Below are 18,703 nucleotides of genomic sequence, written 5' to 3'. Positions count from 1 at the left end.
GCACATTGTAGAAGACACGGTAGCCCTGACACACGGTGCTGCTTTGTGACCCCCGACCGCACGTCGGGTCAGGAGACCTGCGTCCCTGGCCACCTCAAATCTGGGCCCTGAGGAAGCTGTGCGGGATAGAGAGGAAAACACCCGTAGCCCAGGGGCTCTCCGTGAAAGACTGAATTCAGGGTCATACAGACTGCACTGGCTTCACGTTGAAGCGCCGGACAGAGAGCATAGGCGAGTAGATAAGGCAACATCCGAGTGTTGGCTGGAAGGTGGAGCTGATTTTCAAACACCTCGCTGGCTGTTAACATCAGAACTACCATTTCTATGGCACCCGCTTGTGGAGTTGCCCTTGGCCCACCGAGGATTCTGTAGGATTTTCGTTTTACGCTGTACACCGTGTCTCGTTTTGGGTTACACGAAGTGGTAAAGAGAACAGAGGAAACGCGACAACGAGCTTTGTCGTGGGCAGTGGCGTGCGCAAGCATCTTACCTCACGTGACCGCAGCGTTAGCGCCGAAGACTGACGTGAGAAAGGCCGAAGAGATTCTCGGGTGTCGTATTTGCCTGGGGTCTTGAGAGTTACCTGCAGAAAATCTCGTCATTCGCTGAAGAAGGCGTATGTTTCGTGTGCCTTGGAGGGAGACCAGCCCCGGGCGCGTTGAGGTCGAGGCTGGGTGTCGTGTGGAGGCTGGAGACGCAGCAGACGCTGCGGGCGGGGCCCGGGACACGCGTCGGGACCGTGCGGGTCCAGGTCACCTTCGGCTCGTGGAAGAGGAAGTCTCGGAGGCGGGGACCCCACTCAGGGGCTCCAACGGCACGGCTGCGGTGTCCCTTGCACTCTGTGGAGACCCGGCAAAGGCCGAGCAGGAGGGAGGCGTCCTGGTGGAGGCGAGCAGCTTGCGGAAGACCGGCGTGCGCCACGTCTGCTGACACGACGCCCTGCCCGGGAATGGCTTTGTTCCCCGTCGTCCTTCCGGCCTTGGTGGCAAGGGCGTCCCCTCGGTCACGGCTGGGCTCTAAGAGCGAGCCTGGCCACTGTGGCGTCGGACGTGGAGGGCGTGTGCTACGAGGGGCACAGAAGCAGCCCCTGTCTCGACCGTGGCATGTTGTGACCGGAGGTGGCCAGGTGAACGGACCGGCGTGTGTCATGCTCGGCCTCTGAAAGATCCCTGTCCCCTCTCACCACAGACCCAGGCCACGAGGAAGTGTTCCGGTGCCTGGAGACGCGCTTCCGTCCGCGGACACTGGAACGTCTTTCTAGCTGAGGGTGGACGAAGTGCGGGGTGGCCCGCCTGAGTCCCCCTCGAGGGACGTCACGCAGCACCTCGCGGTGTGGGTCTTCTGCCAGTCTCCGCGTTCATACCTTTGGAAGGAGGCTCCCCAGACTCGGAAGGAAACGTCGAGGATAGCGAGTTAGTGCGTCTTCTGTGTCTTACCTGGTCACGTCCCACGGTTTTGTTTTCAGCGGTACATGTGCTCCCCAGTCCTAACTCTTGCCGCTGACTGCCGCGTGAGCTTGGGCATGTCACTGAACCTGCCCGTTCCTTTTTGCGTCGCAGGCTGAGGGAAGGATGTTGAGGTCAAGTTTCCTCCGTCCTGAAATCCGTGGATTTTTCAGCTCGGTATGTAGTAAAAATACAGAAGCATCTGTGACGCAGGCGTCAGCCACCGTGGTGTTGTGTGGCTCTAGGGGAGGATGCCGGGGTTTGGAATAAGAGGCTTGGTTCTAGCTGCCCAGAGGCCTCGGGGCTTTCATGCTTTTGGAGTCTCGGTCTCCCCGTTTCTGAAATGTGGATAATAACCGCACACTGTGAAGACAGAAAGGAGTAAAGCGTTCGAACGTGCTGTAAAGGTGCCGTAGAAATCCACACTCCTTTCCTGGTCCAAGCAGCTGCACCGTGGTGTGCCTGCCAGGCCACTGTCCCTGTGCCTCAGCGTTCCCATTCGGAAGGCGGGCATCGTCTCCCGTTCCGGTGACGTGAGGGGCGTGAGCGATGGTGCCCTGGACTCCTGCAGAGACGTGGTCGGGGGGGGGGGTGGGGGGTACATGCAGGAGGCAGACGGCCTAGCTCGTCCCGGCGGGGATTGGGCCGCCACAGCCGGCAGACCCCGGCCGCACGTGTGCATTTGTCAGGTGCACGCTCTGGAGGGCAGGCCGTGGCCAGGGTTGATGATTTGGAGATGGGGGAGGAGGCCGTTAAAGTTGTCTCACTCAGGGGTGGCACAGGGCTGGCCTGGGAACGGGGAGAAGCTGGGCGGCCCCTGGGCAGCTGGAGGACTGGGGCACAGAAGCAGGTTGAGAGGGAGGGTGGGCTCTGTTCTGGAGGCACTGGGCTTCGGGGCCTGGCGGGGGGCCTCTGACCTGCTCTCCTGTGGTGCCCCAGCTCTCGTCAAGCGTCCGCTGTGAGGCCCGGTGCCAGGCCTGGGCACAGAAAGGTCAGAGCCTGTTCTTGCCTTCTGCGACCTCGCCGTTGGGATCCTTCTCTTGTACGTTTTTTTTCTAGGTTTGTTTGTTTGAGTTTTAAGTGTTTTTATTTATTTCTGAGAGGGAAAGCGTGAGTAGGAGAGGGCAATGAGAGAGGGAGAGAGAGCGAATCCCGAGCTGGCTCCACATCATCAGCACGGAGCCCGACGTGGGGCTTGAACCCACGAACCGTGAGATCCTGACCTGAGCCGAAGTCGGAGGCTCAAACCGGCTAAGCCACACGGGCGCCCCTCCCTCCAGGTTTCTTGGACGCTGACTTCTCGTCTCTCAGGCTCTCGCTTTCTCTGTGGCCTCGCTTGGGGCGTGGGCCTTGGTCCTCTGCGCGCATCCACTCCCAGCCCTGAGAAAGCCCCCATACCCAACCCGGTCTTGCTCACGGCGGTCTTCTCTTCCCCCTGCGGCAGCTCCCCTCTGTCCTCGCTGGCTTCCCTCTCCCCCTTCACGCGTCGCTCTTGGCATCTGAATGTTTCTGCACTGGAGGTGGTGTCTCCCGGGGGCCCAGCGTCACGGTCTGCCACAGTGTCTCTGCTCCTGCGTCTTGTTTCTGCCCGCGGCTGAGGGCTTGAATGAGCCGGGATGAGGCGCCCTCCGTCCTCGGCTGGAATTTGGGGGATGGGCCAGACAGCATGTCCTCTCCCGATGAAGCTGTGCGATTCTACTTGACTTTCACGAAGCAGTCGAGGTCTCGAGTGATGGTCAGCAAACATTAGAAATGGTTACTTGGCGTGATTTGCTTTGTTTGTTGAACAAGAACGTTCAGACGTTCGCTTTACTCTGCGCTCTGTCCCTGAGGTTCCTTTCTGCTCGGAAGCGCTTCGGTCCTGTTGGCCTTCAGGCTTCGCTCCCCTGGTCTGGAGTGTCCCCGGCACCGTGATCGGGGACCTGTCGCGAGAGCTGGCGGGCTGCCCGCGTCGTAGACCGCAGAGACGCGCATGTGACTTCCAAGCACACGCAGCCCAGCACCAGGTGTGGGCTGGCGGAGCCGGCGGCCCGGTGCACCGATAGGCCTGCCGGGCGGGTCGCTCTTGTTTTGGAAAAAGAGCTAAGCGAGCGTTTCGCCACAGGTTGAAAAGGACTCTGAAATCCTTTGTTGTGGGTGGCGCAGGGGCGATCGGCCAGCCCTTCCTCGGGTCGCTACACCTCAGGAATTACAGGCTCCAGAATCAGCCACGAGTGCCTGGGTTTCAGGGTGTCGGTGCCCTGGCGGGAGAAGCGCCTCCGGCTCTACAGGGCGTGGTGTGAAGCCAGGTGTCCCGGCAGGTGTGCTCGGAGGTCGCCGCCTGTCAGAGACGTCCTGGGGGGTGTTGGGTTTGTTCGCTAGGTCACATCTTGGGTTTGGTTTGGTGAGGAATGGATGAAGTCAGATGTGCGTGGCGCACACCCTCAGCCCCCTGGGAGGAGGGAGGACGCCCGGGGGACGGTTCTCTTGTGCGCGTGGGCGGCGCAATGAGTGGCAGGCACACGGGCCGCGCTGGGAAACCCTGACTGTGTCTTCCCCTCCGACAGCGTGCTTGGGACCGTGGGCATCAAGCTCCCGGACACCACGCTGGCACTTCCTGCCACGGTAGAAGTAGTCTGTGCTGTCTCGCACAGGGGCCACTAGCCACTTGGGGACACTGACCGCTAGAAACGTGGCTGGTGTGACCGAGGATATGAGTTTTGTGTTTTATTGAGTTTTAAATAGCGTGTGTATAGGGTCTCTCGTGGTAGCGGCAGTGACTTGGACAGGGCAGCAGTGACGAACGGCGGTTTCTGGGCCCCAGTCTTGTTGGCTTCTGAAGTCCCTGAACTTTTGCACACTTTTCCACGTGAGAGAATCCCAGCCATTCTGCGTAGCCGCGTGATCTTTCTGCATGTGTGACAACGCATTCTGCTTTCTGGGGGCTGACTCGTGGGGAAAATGCTCCTTATTTCGGCACAGCGACACGGAGCCGCGGTCCGGCAGACCTCTTGGTGCGCAGTGACCCTGCCTCCCCCCGTCCCTCAGGCCACCCCCGCTCCACGCCTCGTGTTTCTCCAGGGTAGTCTTGGCCAGCGGAGATGGATCAGTGGGCTTAAAGTTTTGCACGTCCTGTGCTTTGCTGTGAACGCCCCGTCTTTGCCCCGGATCTGGAGGCGCACGCCTGTCGAGGGGGTGAGGCGGGCATAGCCTCGCCGGGAGGCCCTGCCTGAGCGAGCGGGGAGGCGGCCTCCCTGGACAAGCCTACGATCATCTCACCGGGAAAGCATTTCACGATATTCAGCGTTGGTTTCGCTTTTGCTTTCCCAAGTGCTTTTATCTTTATGGTCTTACTTTACCCCCGTCCCCAGCCGTTGAGAGTTTGCATTGCTCCCCACCGATGATCCTGCAGGTCCCTGGGGGAGAGTCCGGCTATCGTGGGTGTATGCGGGGGCTTCCCTTCTCTCTGAGGAAGGAGCCAGATAGGTGGGAGGAATGGGCTAGGTCGTAAACGTGTTCTATCGGTGACCCTTGCCCCTCGCGGATTGCCTGCATTCCCCCGGGAGTGCCGAGCCGTCACACTTCGCCGTGCTCTTCCCGTTCAGCGTGCGTTCCCGGGACTCGTCACTGTTGCTGGCAGAGCACCTGCGGGCTTGTCCGGTCACTCTGGAATGTCAGATTTTGTCGGTGGAAGTTGTTCAACAAAGAGGACCTTTGAGATCTTTTAAAGGTTCCTTTAAAGGCATCAAGTGATTTGCATTCTGAAGTATGGGTTGTTTCTAAGAGAAGGTGGTATTTCACACATGCTTAAATGTTTTCTCGAGTTTGAATTTCACTGCGTTCGTTTGGAAAGACCAGAATTACTTCACCCCAGACATATCTGAGAAAGAGAGACGCTGTGACATGTGACGTGTGTTTTCAGGTCACGGGGCAAAGGGCGGTCTGCCTCCGGTGGGGACGTTGTGCTCTCTTATTGGGTCCACGGAAACCTCGTTCTGCTTTCGCTCTCCGTAAAAAGATTGGAAGGAGTCAGGTCAGGTCAGCATGAGGTCATCGGTGAACAGCCCCACCGGGCAAGTGGTGGGTCCCAGGTGCCGTCCCGCGTGGCGCCACCCTTGACGCGGGTGCCGCGGGGCGTCCCCGAGCCCTGCAGCCTTCAGAACAGATCACTGTATAGTTCTTTCTCTCCAAGGAGCCGACGGTGGCGGATCGTCGTCCGGAAATGGGTCTGGGGCCGCCCCTGCCGCCCCTGCCGCCCCTGCCGGGGGCTCCCGCTCCTCTTCCCGGAACTTGGGGTCATCAGGCGGTGAGAAGGAAGAAGGCAAGAAGGCCCGGCGGCAGTGGGAGTCGTGGAGCACAGAGGACAAGAACACCTTCTTCGAGGGGCTGTACGAGGTGAGCTCTGGGGCCAGGACAGGCGGCACGGCCAGCCTCTCGCCTCTGTCCGCGTTTCCCTGTTTGCCTTTGCCTCGCTAGCCACGTGGCTACCAGATCTCTTAGCTCAGCAGCTCGGTGGGGAGCCCCTGGAGGGCTGCAGGCGTGGGTCCCCGAGACCCATGCCTCGCCATGGACCTCGCCCTTTGTCCTCACCGTGTGACTTTAACAGCCGGTTAAGAGTGAGGTGGTTGTTAGGAAGCGTCTCTGTTGGATTCCTTTCCTTCTCTTCCAAGAGTCTCTCCATTGTCTCAGGAACATTCTCTCCTGAAGAGCACTGTCCTGTCCCTGTGTCTTCCCTGTGCAGTTGAGTGGGCTGACTCGGGAGGCTTGGTTGGTCCCTGACAGGGAGGGACAAGGGGACACTTGGCACATCAGTCAGAGCAGGCAGCTCAACCCTGAGAGATGTCACAGCTGACCTGGGACAGAGTGGAAAGTCCTAAAAATAGAAGCTGCCCCCCCAGCCCCCACCCCATTCCCAATCCCAATGTCCAAAGAGAGGCTGCCGTGCTCCCTGCTGTGCTCCCCACTGTGCTCCCTGCCAACCTTTCTCACTTCTCTGTTTTGCTTTCCCAAATATTTGCAACCGTAATGGACGTACTCTTTTTACTTTTATTAAAAAATTTTTTTTCAACATTTACTTTATTTTTGAGAGAGAGAGAGAGAGAGAGAGAGAGAGAGAGAGAGAGAGCATGAGCCGGGGAGGGGCAGAGGGAGAGGGAGACACAGAATCCAAGGCAGACTCCAGGCTCTGAGCTGTCAGCACAGAGCCCGATGAGGGGCTCAAACCCAGGAACCGTGAGATCATGACCTGAGTCAGCATGGCTCGAACTCATGAACCATGAGATGGTGACCTGAGCCGAAGTTGGACGCTCCGCCGACTGAGCCACCAGGCGCCCCAGACATACCGTTTTTACTAATCTCAAGTACCTTTCCGTGGTACGTTATAGTTTTTTTTGCTCGGTATACTGTTAACGCCTAAAAATATTCTACTTCACGTGCGAACAAACCGGCTTGCGTGCTCACTGTTTTTATAAATGAAGTTTGACTGCGACGCAGCCACACCCATTCACTTGTACGTGGTTTCTGGCCGCTTTTGACTACAGTCACCAAATCGAGCAGTGACAGCAGACACTAGTGGCTTGCAGCACTTCAGTGCTTACCCTCCATCCAACCCTTGCTCTGTTTGACCGTCCTCGTGTTGTTGATTAGGGTGGTTCCTTCCGGATTCCGTGATGAGTAGTGCTGGAGTGAACGTCCGTGTACGTGCGGTGTTGTACGTTGCCTCATTGGGGTGCGGTGTCACGAGTGGGTTGCTCAGTCAGCGAGCCTGATGCCTTTGTTTTATTTTTTTTTTAACTTTTTCCGTGTTTGTTTATTTTTGAGAGAGAGAGAGAGACAGAGTGTGAGCAGGGGAGGGGCAGAGAGAGAGAGAGACACAGAATCTGAAGCAGGCTCCAGACTCTGAGCTGTCAGACAGAGCCCAACGCAGAGCTCAAAGCCCCGAACCTTGAGATCATGACCTGAGCTGAAGTCGGAGGCTTAACCCCCTGAGCCACCCACGTGCCCCGAGCCTGATTCCTTTAATAGCGAAGTAATGGGAGTGATGGAAGAGTCTTCCCAAGCCTGGCAAACAGGGCTCATGGCAGAAAGGGGCTTTGGAGCTGATACGCCCAAGTGTCCTTGGAGAGATTAGAGCCGCGCGGGGGGAAGACTCCGTGCCGATGGCAGAATATTCCCCTGGCTGCCCTTCTCCCTCCGGGGAGTGCTTCGGTTCTGCTGTCCCTGTTGGAGGAGACCACTGTGTCCATGCCGAGGGACTCAGTCGTCCGGGGAGATCACGGAGTGTGTATTTGAGGCTCGTTCTGCCAGGTGCAGAGTCCCTCACACAGGTCAAGTGTGTTCTTTCCCTCCCCGTGACGGTTTCAGAGCACGGCACGGGCTGGTTTTGTATACTCCCGTCCCCAGACTAGGCCTCCCTGAAGTTGTGTGTTAGGCGTAGAAGACCGGAGGGCCGAGGACTGGCCTTGAATGTGTAGCTGACCCTCACCTGAAACCTTAGCTGCTTTGGTGTGGCCCCTCCTTCCCGGGGGGTGGCGGGGGGTGCAGCTCTGTGGGGGTCTGGCTGCCAGGGTGCAGAACGAGGGCAGAAGATACGCTCGTCTGTTAAAAAGTGCGGGGAGGGTTCCCTGGCAGTGACCCGCCCCACCTGTCTTTGGGTAAATTAGTTCAGTCCCTTGTCGCTGGGCCAGCTTTCTGGTTGTACGTTTTCCGCCAGCGAGGTGTTTGAGATCTCCTGAAATCTTGGATTAACCATAATAGTTGACACTTCTGGTCACTTCATGCTTTCCACAGCTGAGACTGGGTGTCCCACGTATCGTGTGTGTTTGTGCATGAGAGAGAGAGGACGAGTGTGTGCTTTACCACTGAGCTGTGTGTCTGACGTGGGCTCGGCAGGACCCTGGCGAGGCCTTGATGTAGGGCTGACGAGCTGGGGTTGGGGGGATGTCAGAACGGCTTGGACTGAGGGGCGCGGGGGCCCCTGCGGTGTGTGTCAGTCATTCCTGCCTTTTCCACGCACACGTGGGACTCAGCTGTGCTTCCAGCGACACAGACCCAGCTCGGCACAGAGAGGCACAAGGGACTGAGCAGCTGTCATGACCGAGAGGAATGGGGAGGGGCAGTCTCAAGCCCGACCCGTGCAGGACTCTAGTGATGGCACAGAGCCTCTGTCACCCTGTGTGTGTGTGGGGGGGTGACATTTCTGTGCTGTCTCCTGTTTCAGACACTTCCCAGAGGCAGGAGTGCCACCCTCGCCGCCCACTAAACTTGGGACGGTTCCGGGAGGGACACAGACGGGCCAGGCCTGTCCCAGACTCTTCCTGTGGCAATGGGTGTGGGCCGTGGCCCCTGTCAGGGAGCTGACGTCACTGTTGCCATCCTTGACGTCATTACCCGCTCGGTGTTGGTTGGTTCTTCACAAAGCCTGTTGCCGACTTCCCGTTTTCCCTTTTCACGTTTGTGACCTTCCGCCTCAGTGGCCAGGCTCCCGTGCTTAGTTCTCCCCGGGTAGCTTGTGGGTACAGGCCCCTGCGGGACAGAGCGCGGGAGCGGTGCCAGGGTGCAAAAAAGCCGCCCCGCAGGGCCAATCTGATTAGGGAGTGTAACAGGAGCTTGAAAAGTTGCAAGTCCATGCTGACAGGCACCCCAGGAACTCGGAAGGCAGCGTCGTCTTAGAACACGGGATGGGGAATCACCAAACCCAGATTCTGGTTCCAGCCCACTGAGAGCGTGTGCCTCGTGGGTTTGGTTCCCGCCGTGCAGCGAAGCCGAGAGATGGAGAGGCCGTCTGCACGCGTTCCATTGTGGTTCTGATCAAGGGCTTTGTGAGGGGGGGTGCTGCGGAGAGCCGGGCGCCCAGAGGAGGGCATCAAAGACACCTTTTCGTGTTTTACCTGCCGTTGTGTGTGTGTGTGTTTTCAAATTTTTCAATGTTTAGTTTTGAGAGAGTGAGAGAGAGAGAGAGACAGAGCATGAGCAGGGGAGGGGCAGAGAGAGGGAGACACAGAATCCAGACGGCTCCAGGCTCTGAGCTGTCAGTACAGAGCCTGACGCAGGGCTCGAACTCAAACTGTGAGATCATGACCTGAGCCAAAGTGGGTCACTGAACTAACTTAGCCACACAGGTGCCCAAGCTGTTTTTTTAAACAATGAACGAGTTCTTTTTCAAACTTTCATTTTTCATTAAAAAAAATGCTTATTACTTAGAGTGAGAGAGGAAAGCAAGCAGGGAATGGGCAGAGGGCAGAGGGAGAGAGAGAATCCCAAGCAGGCTCCATGATGTCAGCACAGAGCCCAACACGGGGCCCCATCCCACGAACTGTGAGATCATGACCTGAGCCGAAATCACGAGTAAGATTCTTAACCAGCTAGGCTACCCCGATGCCTCTTAACTTTACATTAAAAAAAATTTTTTTTTCCACGTTTATATCTGAGAGAGACAGAGTGCGAGTGGGGGAGGTGCAGAGAGAGAGAGACAAAGAATTCGAAGCAGGCTCCAGGCTCTGAGCTGTCAGCACAGAGCCTGACGCAGGGCTTGAATTCATGGACTGCGAGATCAGACGCTTAACCGGACTGAGCCACCCAGGCACCCTTTAACTTTGAATTTCAGACTTGGAGGAAAAACTTGCAGAAAGAGGACAGAGAATTCCATATACCTTTCCCGATGTGCACGTAACCTCAGTGGGGCCAGCATGATGAGATTCGATGTGGGACCGTAGCATTTACTCACCCGCAGGTGTTACTAGGTTTAGCTAGTGTTCCCACTGATGTCCGTTCTGGATCAGGGTCTCACTTTGCATTTAGTGGACATGACTCCTGAGCACTCCATTGGGGACCTCCTTCCAGCTCTCAAGACCTGGACCCTTTGAAGACTTGTGGTCTGTTAGGTTGTGGAATGCCCCTAGCTCTGGGCTTCTCTGAGCTTTCCTTATGATTAAACACACTTTGCACTTTTGTCAAGGAAGCCACGGGAGTGTGGGCTGTCCTGGGTGCATCCTGTCCGGAATGTGTGAGGTGTTCTGTCCCATCCTCGTGGTGTGACCCCTGGTGACTGCATTCAGGTGGCACCTGTCAGGTCCTGTGCTGCCTAGTCTTTTTTTTTTTTTTTTACTTTGAGGCTACGTAAATAAATACCCCATTTTTCATTTTTTCCCCACTAACTTTAGCCACTATTGCCACTTCTTATCTGAAATAACCATTGTTACAGCGTTTTTCCATCACGATTTTCTGACTTCATTATTCCTACACTTATTAGTTGGAAATCTTATTCAAGAAAAAGCCCTTTCGTCTCCTCTGTTTAGGCGTGAATTCAGTAATTCCTTTATATGTGGATTCAGGGATATGTAGGCTAGTCTTTGGGTCACAGTCTATTCACACCACTGGTGGTTTTGTTGCCCAGATTGTGGCAGATTTGTCCACTGGGAGCCTCTTCAGGTTGCCTCCTGTGTTCTTCCCCCAAGCTCCTGTGATGCCGTCGGCACTTGCATCCGTGCACAGCAAGATATTCCAGCCTCACTGGTACTTTCCCTGCTCCTATCTCTCCAAGAGGCCCTGGTTCCTCTCGGGAAGTGGGATTTAGAAACCAAGATATGGGTGCTGGGGGTGCATAGTGCTGCTGGCATGCTGTCATCTCTGGGCCCTCCCGAGGACTCCTCACTGCCCCAGCTTCGATGGCATCTGCAGCTCCGGAACAGTGCTGGTGGTGACGGTGTTCTCTGGAGCATCAGTTCCAGTCTGAAATTCTCAGAAATTCTCAGCTTTTGCATGAAGATGTTGAAGGAAGGATGGCTCATAGATGTATTCAGAGCATATTCTGTGGTTCTCTGAGCGTTTATATTCGCGGCCCGTATTTGAGTATAGGATGCATTTTGTTTGACCAGAGCAGTGAGGATGTTTCTGGATGGTTGTATTGTTTTAAGAGGTCAGGTATACAACACTCTGAGCTCCTTCGTCTTTCTGTTCTGTGTTCGCACAATTGTCTTCATGGTGCTGTCTTCTTTCATGGTCTCTAGGGGACTCTGGGCATTAACCTTTTCATCTGAGCCATGAGCATTGTGTCCTCCTGCTCTGGGGTCCTACTCTTTGGTCTCCCGTGCTATGACGGTTTTATCCCTGAGTTTCTATTGCTGCCTTATCCATTATTCCACTTAAGACCTCAGTCTTCACGCACGTCTTTGGGGTTTCAGAAAAACAAAAAACAAAACAAAAAAACCCCTGAGGTTCTGGAGAGGCGAGGTTGAAGCTGATGCCGTGAAGGACACGTGCTTGACCGCTGCACGGTCCGTTCGGCTTTCTCCTTTCCCGGGAAGCGTCTGTGCGGTACGGAAGCCTGCCTTGTTGTAAGCTCTGTGCCTTTAACGTGCGCTTAATTTTCCAGCACGGGAAAGACTTTGAAGCCATCCAGAACAACATCGCCCTCAAGTACAAGAAGAAAGGGAAGCCCGCGAGCATGGTGAAGAACAAAGAGCAGGTCCGCCACTTCTACTACCGCACGTGGCACAAGATCACCAAGTACATTGACTTCGATAACGGTGAGTGTGCCGAGGCTTGGCTCGCGGGAGGTGGCAGGTGGGAGGCGCGGCCGGCTCCCGGTCGGAGCTGGTTTCCGGCAAACCCATCAGACACACCGCGGCGTGGTTCTCACCCGGCCCTGCTGCCAGGGCTCCCATGCCTCGCGGTGCTCCGGCTGCTGGTACCCCTGGTGACCGCCGGCCGTTTAGCTGAATGCATTCCTCGTGCTCTGGGCCTGCGTCCCCCACTGGGAGGGGAGGTCACCACAGTGGATGAGGAGAGGCGGCCACGGGTGCAGCAGGCCAGAATCGGGCCCCCCCACCACGCGCACACACAGCCAACGCCCACCCTTCTCTCCCCGATGGTGGCTCCTCGGGGCGGGGGTTGGGCAGGGCCGGGGTGGAGGGCTAGCTCTCCTGAGGCTCACGTCTGCGTTTGAGGCCAGGCTTGGGTAGCCGTGTCTTCAGTTCACCCACCCGGGTCATTCTCCAGTGCAGGTCTGACGTCCCTCTCGGAGCAGCCCCTCTGTCCCCACGGGTCACGCCAGCACTTGATCATTGATTCCACCCTTCTCGACGCTGGTCTTCACTTCCACAACCGCTCTTGTAGCTCCGTCCTTCCAGACGTTTGCTTCTATCGACTCCGTTCATTTCTGACCCTTCTGTGTAAACAATACGAATCCTCACGTGGGACGACCGAGATGGTGGTGGTCATCCCCACTTTGAGCCTTTGCCGTGAGCCCTTTGTGTCAGCCCTTGGGGACTCCCGTGTTGCCGCCTGGGCCCCGCCTGTGGGCTGTTCCCTCGGCACATTGGGGTGTATTTTAGTCACGCGGGAGCCAGCACCACCCAGGGTGACCCATCAGCCCCTCTTCCCTGGCTCCCGCGGCACCTGGGGTTCCTCTTCTGACCTTAGAAAGGCCCAGAAAGCACGATTCAAGGGGTGTGCCTTTGTGTCAAGGGCCGGATGGTAAATATTTGGGGCTTCGGGGTTTACCGTCTTTAACAAAACTGCCACGTTCTGCCGCCTTAGCTCATTTGTAGACCAGATATACGCACGTGTGTATTGCCGTGTTCCCCAAATACTTCCTTCACAAAAAGAGGCCGTGGGCTGCATTTGGCCTGCATTTGGCGACCACTATCCTAGAGGAATCCTTTCTCGCTGCCACTGGCCTGTTTGGGAGCCCTTGGGGAGGGGGCGCCTAAGCTCTAGATGGTCACGGTTATCACCTGACACCGTCCCTTGCCGTTTCTTCCCTTTGAATCTTTGTGGACATCTGTGACCCGCCAGTCAGAGTCCTGCTGGTCATACCTCAGAGCTTCTGGGGTCTGTCCCCACCGCCTGGTCCCCTTTGGTCCTGTTCTAGAGCATCGCTCTTCTCCCCGTCTGGTCCTGCTCTTCCTAGTCTGCCCCTCACGTCGCCAGATCCACAGCGGGGCCGCGTCTGCCGGGCCCGGATCCTTCCCTGCCCCCTGTGGTCTGCTGGCTGGCCCGCTCTGTGCTCGCTGAGCACGCCACCCCGAGGGCACACGAGAAAACCCGGGTTCGGACACGGAGATCCTTTCCTGACGGTAAGCGGGGGAGCCGAGCCCCACGGCCAAGCCAGCGCCCTCTCCCCAGACGCCCCCGCCGTGTTCTCAGCACAGTGGCTCACCCTCCCTCCTTTGTGCGTCGGCTTGCAGGCCACCTTCTCCCGCCACTGTGGGATTTCTCCGTGTGCTTTCTGTTCAGCCTTGTTTCCTTGAGTCGGCGTTACCGCAGATGTTTCCTTTCAGACCGGCACCTCACTTCTCCTGTTTTTAAGTAATGCGGCGTCCCTGTCCACACGGCAGTCTCCTCCAGAAATCCTTTCTTCGGGTAAATTCACACGACAGGTGAAACGAGCTGCGTCTCGTCTTGAGTGTCTTGTCCCCCTCGCGGCACGTCTGCCTTCCCACCAAGGCCCCGTGTGCAGTGCACGATTGTGCCCAGGGGTTGGCCGTGCTGAGCTGCTGTCTGGCCAGCAAGCGCCGTCATTTCTCACTGCTGGAGCGCCTTCCGCTGGCGCCTCGGGGCGGAGCAGATCGCAGAGCGATGGGTGGGTCCAGCACCTCCTAGCGGCCTGCCCCTTCTGTGGATGGGGACCACCCGGTCAGAGTCGGCAGCCCTCTTGCCGATACTGTTTTGTTCATTTGCTTTCGGTGTCCACGTGACCAGTCACGGAAGATCGTCTGCTGGCCTGGGTGCGTGGTGGCCAGTCAGCCATGTGTCATCGTTGACCAGGTTGTCCCCACGGCGTCCGTGTGTTTGCTGGCTGTGCTCACCCCTACCTGAGAGCGTTGCTTGGATCTCTAATTGATTGGAAAACATCACCACCGGTCCAGGTCCTGTCGAGTCCGAGACTCGACAACATCCATCATCTTCACAGATGTTTTTGTGCCAGCGGCCGCAGGCACAGTCGTAGTTCTTTGGCTCTTTGTGTTTTTTTTTTTTTTTATACTTTTTTTTGTTGCACATCCTGTTCTCTAGCGGCTTTCAGTCATCCACGAGAGGGGGCTCTGCCCCAGGGGCTGGTCCCGGAAAGCTCTCTTCATGTGAGAAAGCTGCGGGGTGAGAGGGAGGAGGTGACTCCGGGGCCGCCGGCGGGCACTCTGTCTTTCATGCCGACCACACTGTGGGCAGGGTGGCCACTGTTTTGGGGACACTCGGGTGCCCAGGGCAGATGCAGTACCACGCACAGGGGTTTTTTCTTGGTTGGATTTGAGAGGCACTTAGGGTCGATTTTCTGTGGTTTTGTCGCCTCCTCCTCCTGGAGGGCCTCCTGAACCCCCCTGATCCCGGCAGGTGCGACTCCTCTTCGGTTCTTTCCCTGACTGGGCCGAGGGGTGGACGAGCCACCTCATGTCGGTTCCACAGCAGGCCCTGCGGGCTCAGACCCGGGGCTCCCTTCTGTACGGTGTGGCCCACGTCCCCGCTGTCCTTTATCTGACCTGTGTGCTTCTTGGCGTCTCAGAATAGTGGCCCACGAGAAGAGCCTTCTTTCTGTTGAGCTGGCGGCTCCGCCTGGGTTTCTGGCCGATCCCAGCGAGCACGTTGGTGCACGTTGGTGGCAGCCGGCCGCCCCTTCGTGGCGCACGGGCATTAGTTCAGGGCTCGGCGCTGCCCAGCCGCCCACCTGTCCTCAGCCGCTGCAGCCATAGATTTGCTGCTCTGGACGCTTCACACAGACGGTACCAAACAGCGTGTGGCCTTCTGCGTGTGACCTCTCACACCGAGCATCGCGTCTTCTTTGTGCATTCACGTCACTGCGGGCGTTAGAGCCTCGTTCCCTTGTGTGGCTGTCACCGTTCTGTTGTCGGTACGACCCGGGCTTGTTCGTCCTCTGCCCAGCGGACCCTAAAGCATCCTTAGTAGCGATCTCCTGTGGGAATCCAATGAGACCTTGCGTCTTTGTCAGGAGAACCTTGAGGAGCAGTTGACCGGTGGTGTTAGCAGTCCCCGGCTCCTCGCAGCCTGTGCGAGGTTTGGAGCTTTTGTTTTAGATCGTTTATTCGAGGTCTTATTTTCTAGTTGCTAATATATCGTAGTTTTCCTTGCCTGGTGGTTTAATCACACGTGGGTGAACGTTGCGACTTTGGAAAGGGGTCTCCGAGGAGAGGCCGGAGAGAGCAGTCGTGAGGACAGTGGAGGCTCAGGTGCACCGGTCACGGCTCTGTGAGGCGACATGAGAGCCACCAGACTGCTGGGGCTGGGCCGATACGTTGTATCCAAGTTCGCTTGCAGCTGCCGTGGAACTTGGGTAGTATGGAAGGGTTCTCTCGCGTCTCAGACCTCAGCGCATAGGTGGTCCAGGCGGATGCCAGGGACCTAGGGCCTGCCCTCCTTCTGCGTTGCCGTCCCTGCATGCTGTCTGGGTCCAGGACGGCTCCAGGCAACAACTCAGCAGGAAAGAGAGGTGTGTGAAAGGGACACGTTCTGTCCCGAGTTTGTTTTCAGTCATTTCAGGAGCTTCTGGAAGCCTTCTGCTCACACCAGAGGCCAGGACCTAGGGTGCGGGCAGGGATGTGTGGCGTCTGACCCGGATGCATCGCTTCCCCATGAAGGGGGTCTGTTGCTCAGGAGTTGGGTGTCAATACTTGTAATCGTAGGGGCTGTGGCTCCTCTTCCGTGTGGCCCGGGGCCCGGGGCGGGCTGGTCAGCGGTCAGAGATGGTCCGACACCCCACCTCCCCGGTCCTGGGACTGCCGGCCTCACACAGAGCTCGGACGGATTCTGTGTGTGTGCAGAGAGATGCGTGACAGATTGAGTGGTCACGCCTACCCCCCTCCCCCCCGCCTCCCCGAAGCTGGCCACACCCCCCTCCCGGTTTCTCCTCCTGGGGGCCATTGCGCTGCCTGGACATCACTCATCTTCTAGCCCCTCCCCGGGTTTCTTGTTTAACTTCTCACGTTGCAGATTTGAAAAGCGGCCCTGTGTTCCTGTGGGCTCGCCACTCCGTGTCCCCGGAGTCGACGTCCCGCACACCCCTCCCTGCCACGAGCTGGCCGACCCCGGCGTGTGTGTCTTCCCCCCTAACGCTGTCCGTCCTTCGTCTTTCAGTGTTCTCCCGTGGACTGAAGAAGTCGTCCCAGGAGCTGTATGGTCTGATCTGCTATGGCGAGCTGCGGAAGAAGGTTGGGGGCTGTGAGTATGGGGCTCCAGGGGGTCCCCGCACATGTGGCTGCTCCTCACGGGGCCTCCCGGACCGTCGCCGTTGGGTCTTTACTGCCACGGCTCTTCTTTCCCCGACTTGACTCTTGAAAACGTCTTACGTGCGGTGCGCTGGCGAGCACCACGGCCCCACAGACCCTCACTTTCCCTCTGGCCGGCGTGTCGTTGACATTGGCCACGTCCGTGCACCCCTCCCCACACGTGCGCGCCCTCTCGCTCAGGCGTCCTAGACCCAGGCACGTTGTCATGCGTGCCCGCCTTCCTGTCACCACTCGACGTGCTGCCGTCTTCCCTAGTACCCGTCCGCGTTCAGTTTTCCCGGAAAACCCAACACACCTGTCCGGGCGCCAGTTGGGGACGTGGTCCCACCTGAGCCTGTGGCACCCCTTGGGCCCGTAGACGAGAACAGCCTCACGTTTGGTCTCCCGAGACACTGGTACTTGGGAGGGTCCAGGTCCCTCCGCGGGTGTCTCGGTGCTCGTCTCCTTGCACCCAGATTTCCGATAGACATCGGCTGCTCTGGCCTTCCTGGGGCACCGAGCAGCTCGTGGCCGACCTTGCCTCCCCGTGTGACCTCCGAGGAGAGGGGCGCGCTGGTCTCTTCAGGTGCCCCTGGCCACCGTCGCACGGGGGAAGAGCGCTCACCCGCAGGGCTGCTCCCGAGGCCCCATGAGACTGTGCGAGGGGGCCGCTCAGAGGGGGCAGCGGGGCAGGGGCGTGGAAGCAGCAGAGGAGGGGGGGACGGGCGTTTATGGATTGCTCCGCATAGGCCAGCCTGGCTCCCCGCCTGTGTCCTCTGGTGGGTGGTGTGTGGGGCCCCTTCTTTGTCCCTGCCGTGCCCATGTCTCAGCCAGTCTGACTTTGCGTGATGCTGGCCTTCCTCTGTCAGCGCCTTGCTCCCTAACTTTAGGCGGCTTACCGTCACCCTCCCTGGCTATCGCAGGATCCCCTGCACTTGGACCTCAGCCCCTCTTCCTGCCGCCCTGCAGCTCAGCTGACCCAGTCCTGCCGGTGGTGCCTCGTCGGTTCCTCCCAGCCCAGTTGAACGTCACACTTGCACGTTCTCTCGCACACGCACCCCATGAGGCCCTGCCTGAGCGCCCCACCCCCCACAACACTCCCCCGACGGGTCCATTTGCGGGGACACCGTCGTGTCGTTTTGTGAGTCTGCAGGGAAGGGCAGGCTTCGGGGTACTGCCTCGTGCGGGGCACCCCCAGGCCACAGCCTCTTGTGACTGCTCGTTGGGAGCCGCTTCCGGGCTGTGCACGAAGCGTGCTCAGGGCATGCCAGCGGTGGACACGCCTGTTTCTCCCTGAGTTCTCTAGACTCACGAATCCTGAAGCAGCGGACGTGGTGTCTCTGCTGTGTTCCTGGGATCCGGACACGCACTGCTCGTGTCTAGCATCGTGGCAGCTCCTGTCCTGGGCGTTGTCCCTGGGGCTCAGGACGCTCCAGTTGGATGAAAACGAGTGACCGTAGGCTCCTTGGCCATTAAGTGACAGGTTTTCTTGCCCCCAGGACTGAGTCTCACACGGGGGCTTTCTGTGACAGGGGCTGGTGTTGGGGGGCCCGGGAGACACCCGTGTGTCTGGGCAGCTTTTCTTTGCAGGGCGGCTGCTTGGCTGCGCACCTGCCTCCCCCTGCCGCGCCTCTTTCCCAGCAGCTGCTCCCTCTGCGCCATTTCCCTTCGGTCTGCGGGGCTCGCGCTGGTCTTTCTCGCCACGCGGTTGTCGTGTGTGGCTGTGAATTCTTTCAGTGGTGAGTCATCTGTAAAGCTTTATGTTGTTTTCTTTTTCCTTTTCTTAACCTTTTTTTAACATTTATTTTTGAGAGTGAGAGCGAGGGAGAGAGCAAGAGAGAATCCCAAGCAGGCTCCACACTGTCAGCTCACAGCCCAGCGTGGGGCTCGAGCCCACGAACCGTGAGATCATGACCTGAGCCGAAATCGGGAGACGGACTCTTAACCGACTGAGCCACCCAGGAGCCCTTAGGTTGTGTTCGTTCTCGAAAGGTGTTTTTGCCGGATGTGGAGCTCTGGTTTGATAGTTTTCCCTGTCTTCACTTTGAAGCTGTTATTCCCCCG

The 18,703-nt window shown here is 58.0% G+C and overlaps 1 protein-coding gene across 2 annotated transcripts in view; it reads left to right on the top strand.

The window, feature by feature from the left end:
- The window catches only part of CRAMP1 (cramped chromatin regulator 1), a 57,456-nt gene that overhangs the window by 6,676 nt on the left and 32,077 nt on the right, over nucleotides 1–18,703 (top strand). For both annotated transcript variants that reach the window (XM_086691641.1, XM_086691640.1), the window contains exons 3-5: nucleotides 5,617–5,819; nucleotides 11,797–11,950; nucleotides 16,509–16,592. In XM_086691641.1, coding sequence (XP_086547767.1) covers nucleotides 5,617–5,819; nucleotides 11,797–11,950; nucleotides 16,509–16,592 — 441 coding nt within the window. The remainder of the gene's footprint in view (nucleotides 1–5,616; nucleotides 5,820–11,796; nucleotides 11,951–16,508; nucleotides 16,593–18,703) is intronic.

The sequence above is a fragment of the Puma concolor genome, chromosome E3 (genome assembly GCF_028749965.1).
Source record: "Puma concolor isolate L17-30 chromosome E3, mPumCon1.1.hap2, whole genome shotgun sequence".
In the NCBI taxonomy this organism is placed as follows: domain Eukaryota; kingdom Metazoa; phylum Chordata; class Mammalia; order Carnivora; family Felidae; genus Puma; species Puma concolor.
The sequence above is the reverse complement of the archived record's forward strand: the minus strand, read 5'-3'. Positions and strand labels throughout refer to the sequence as shown.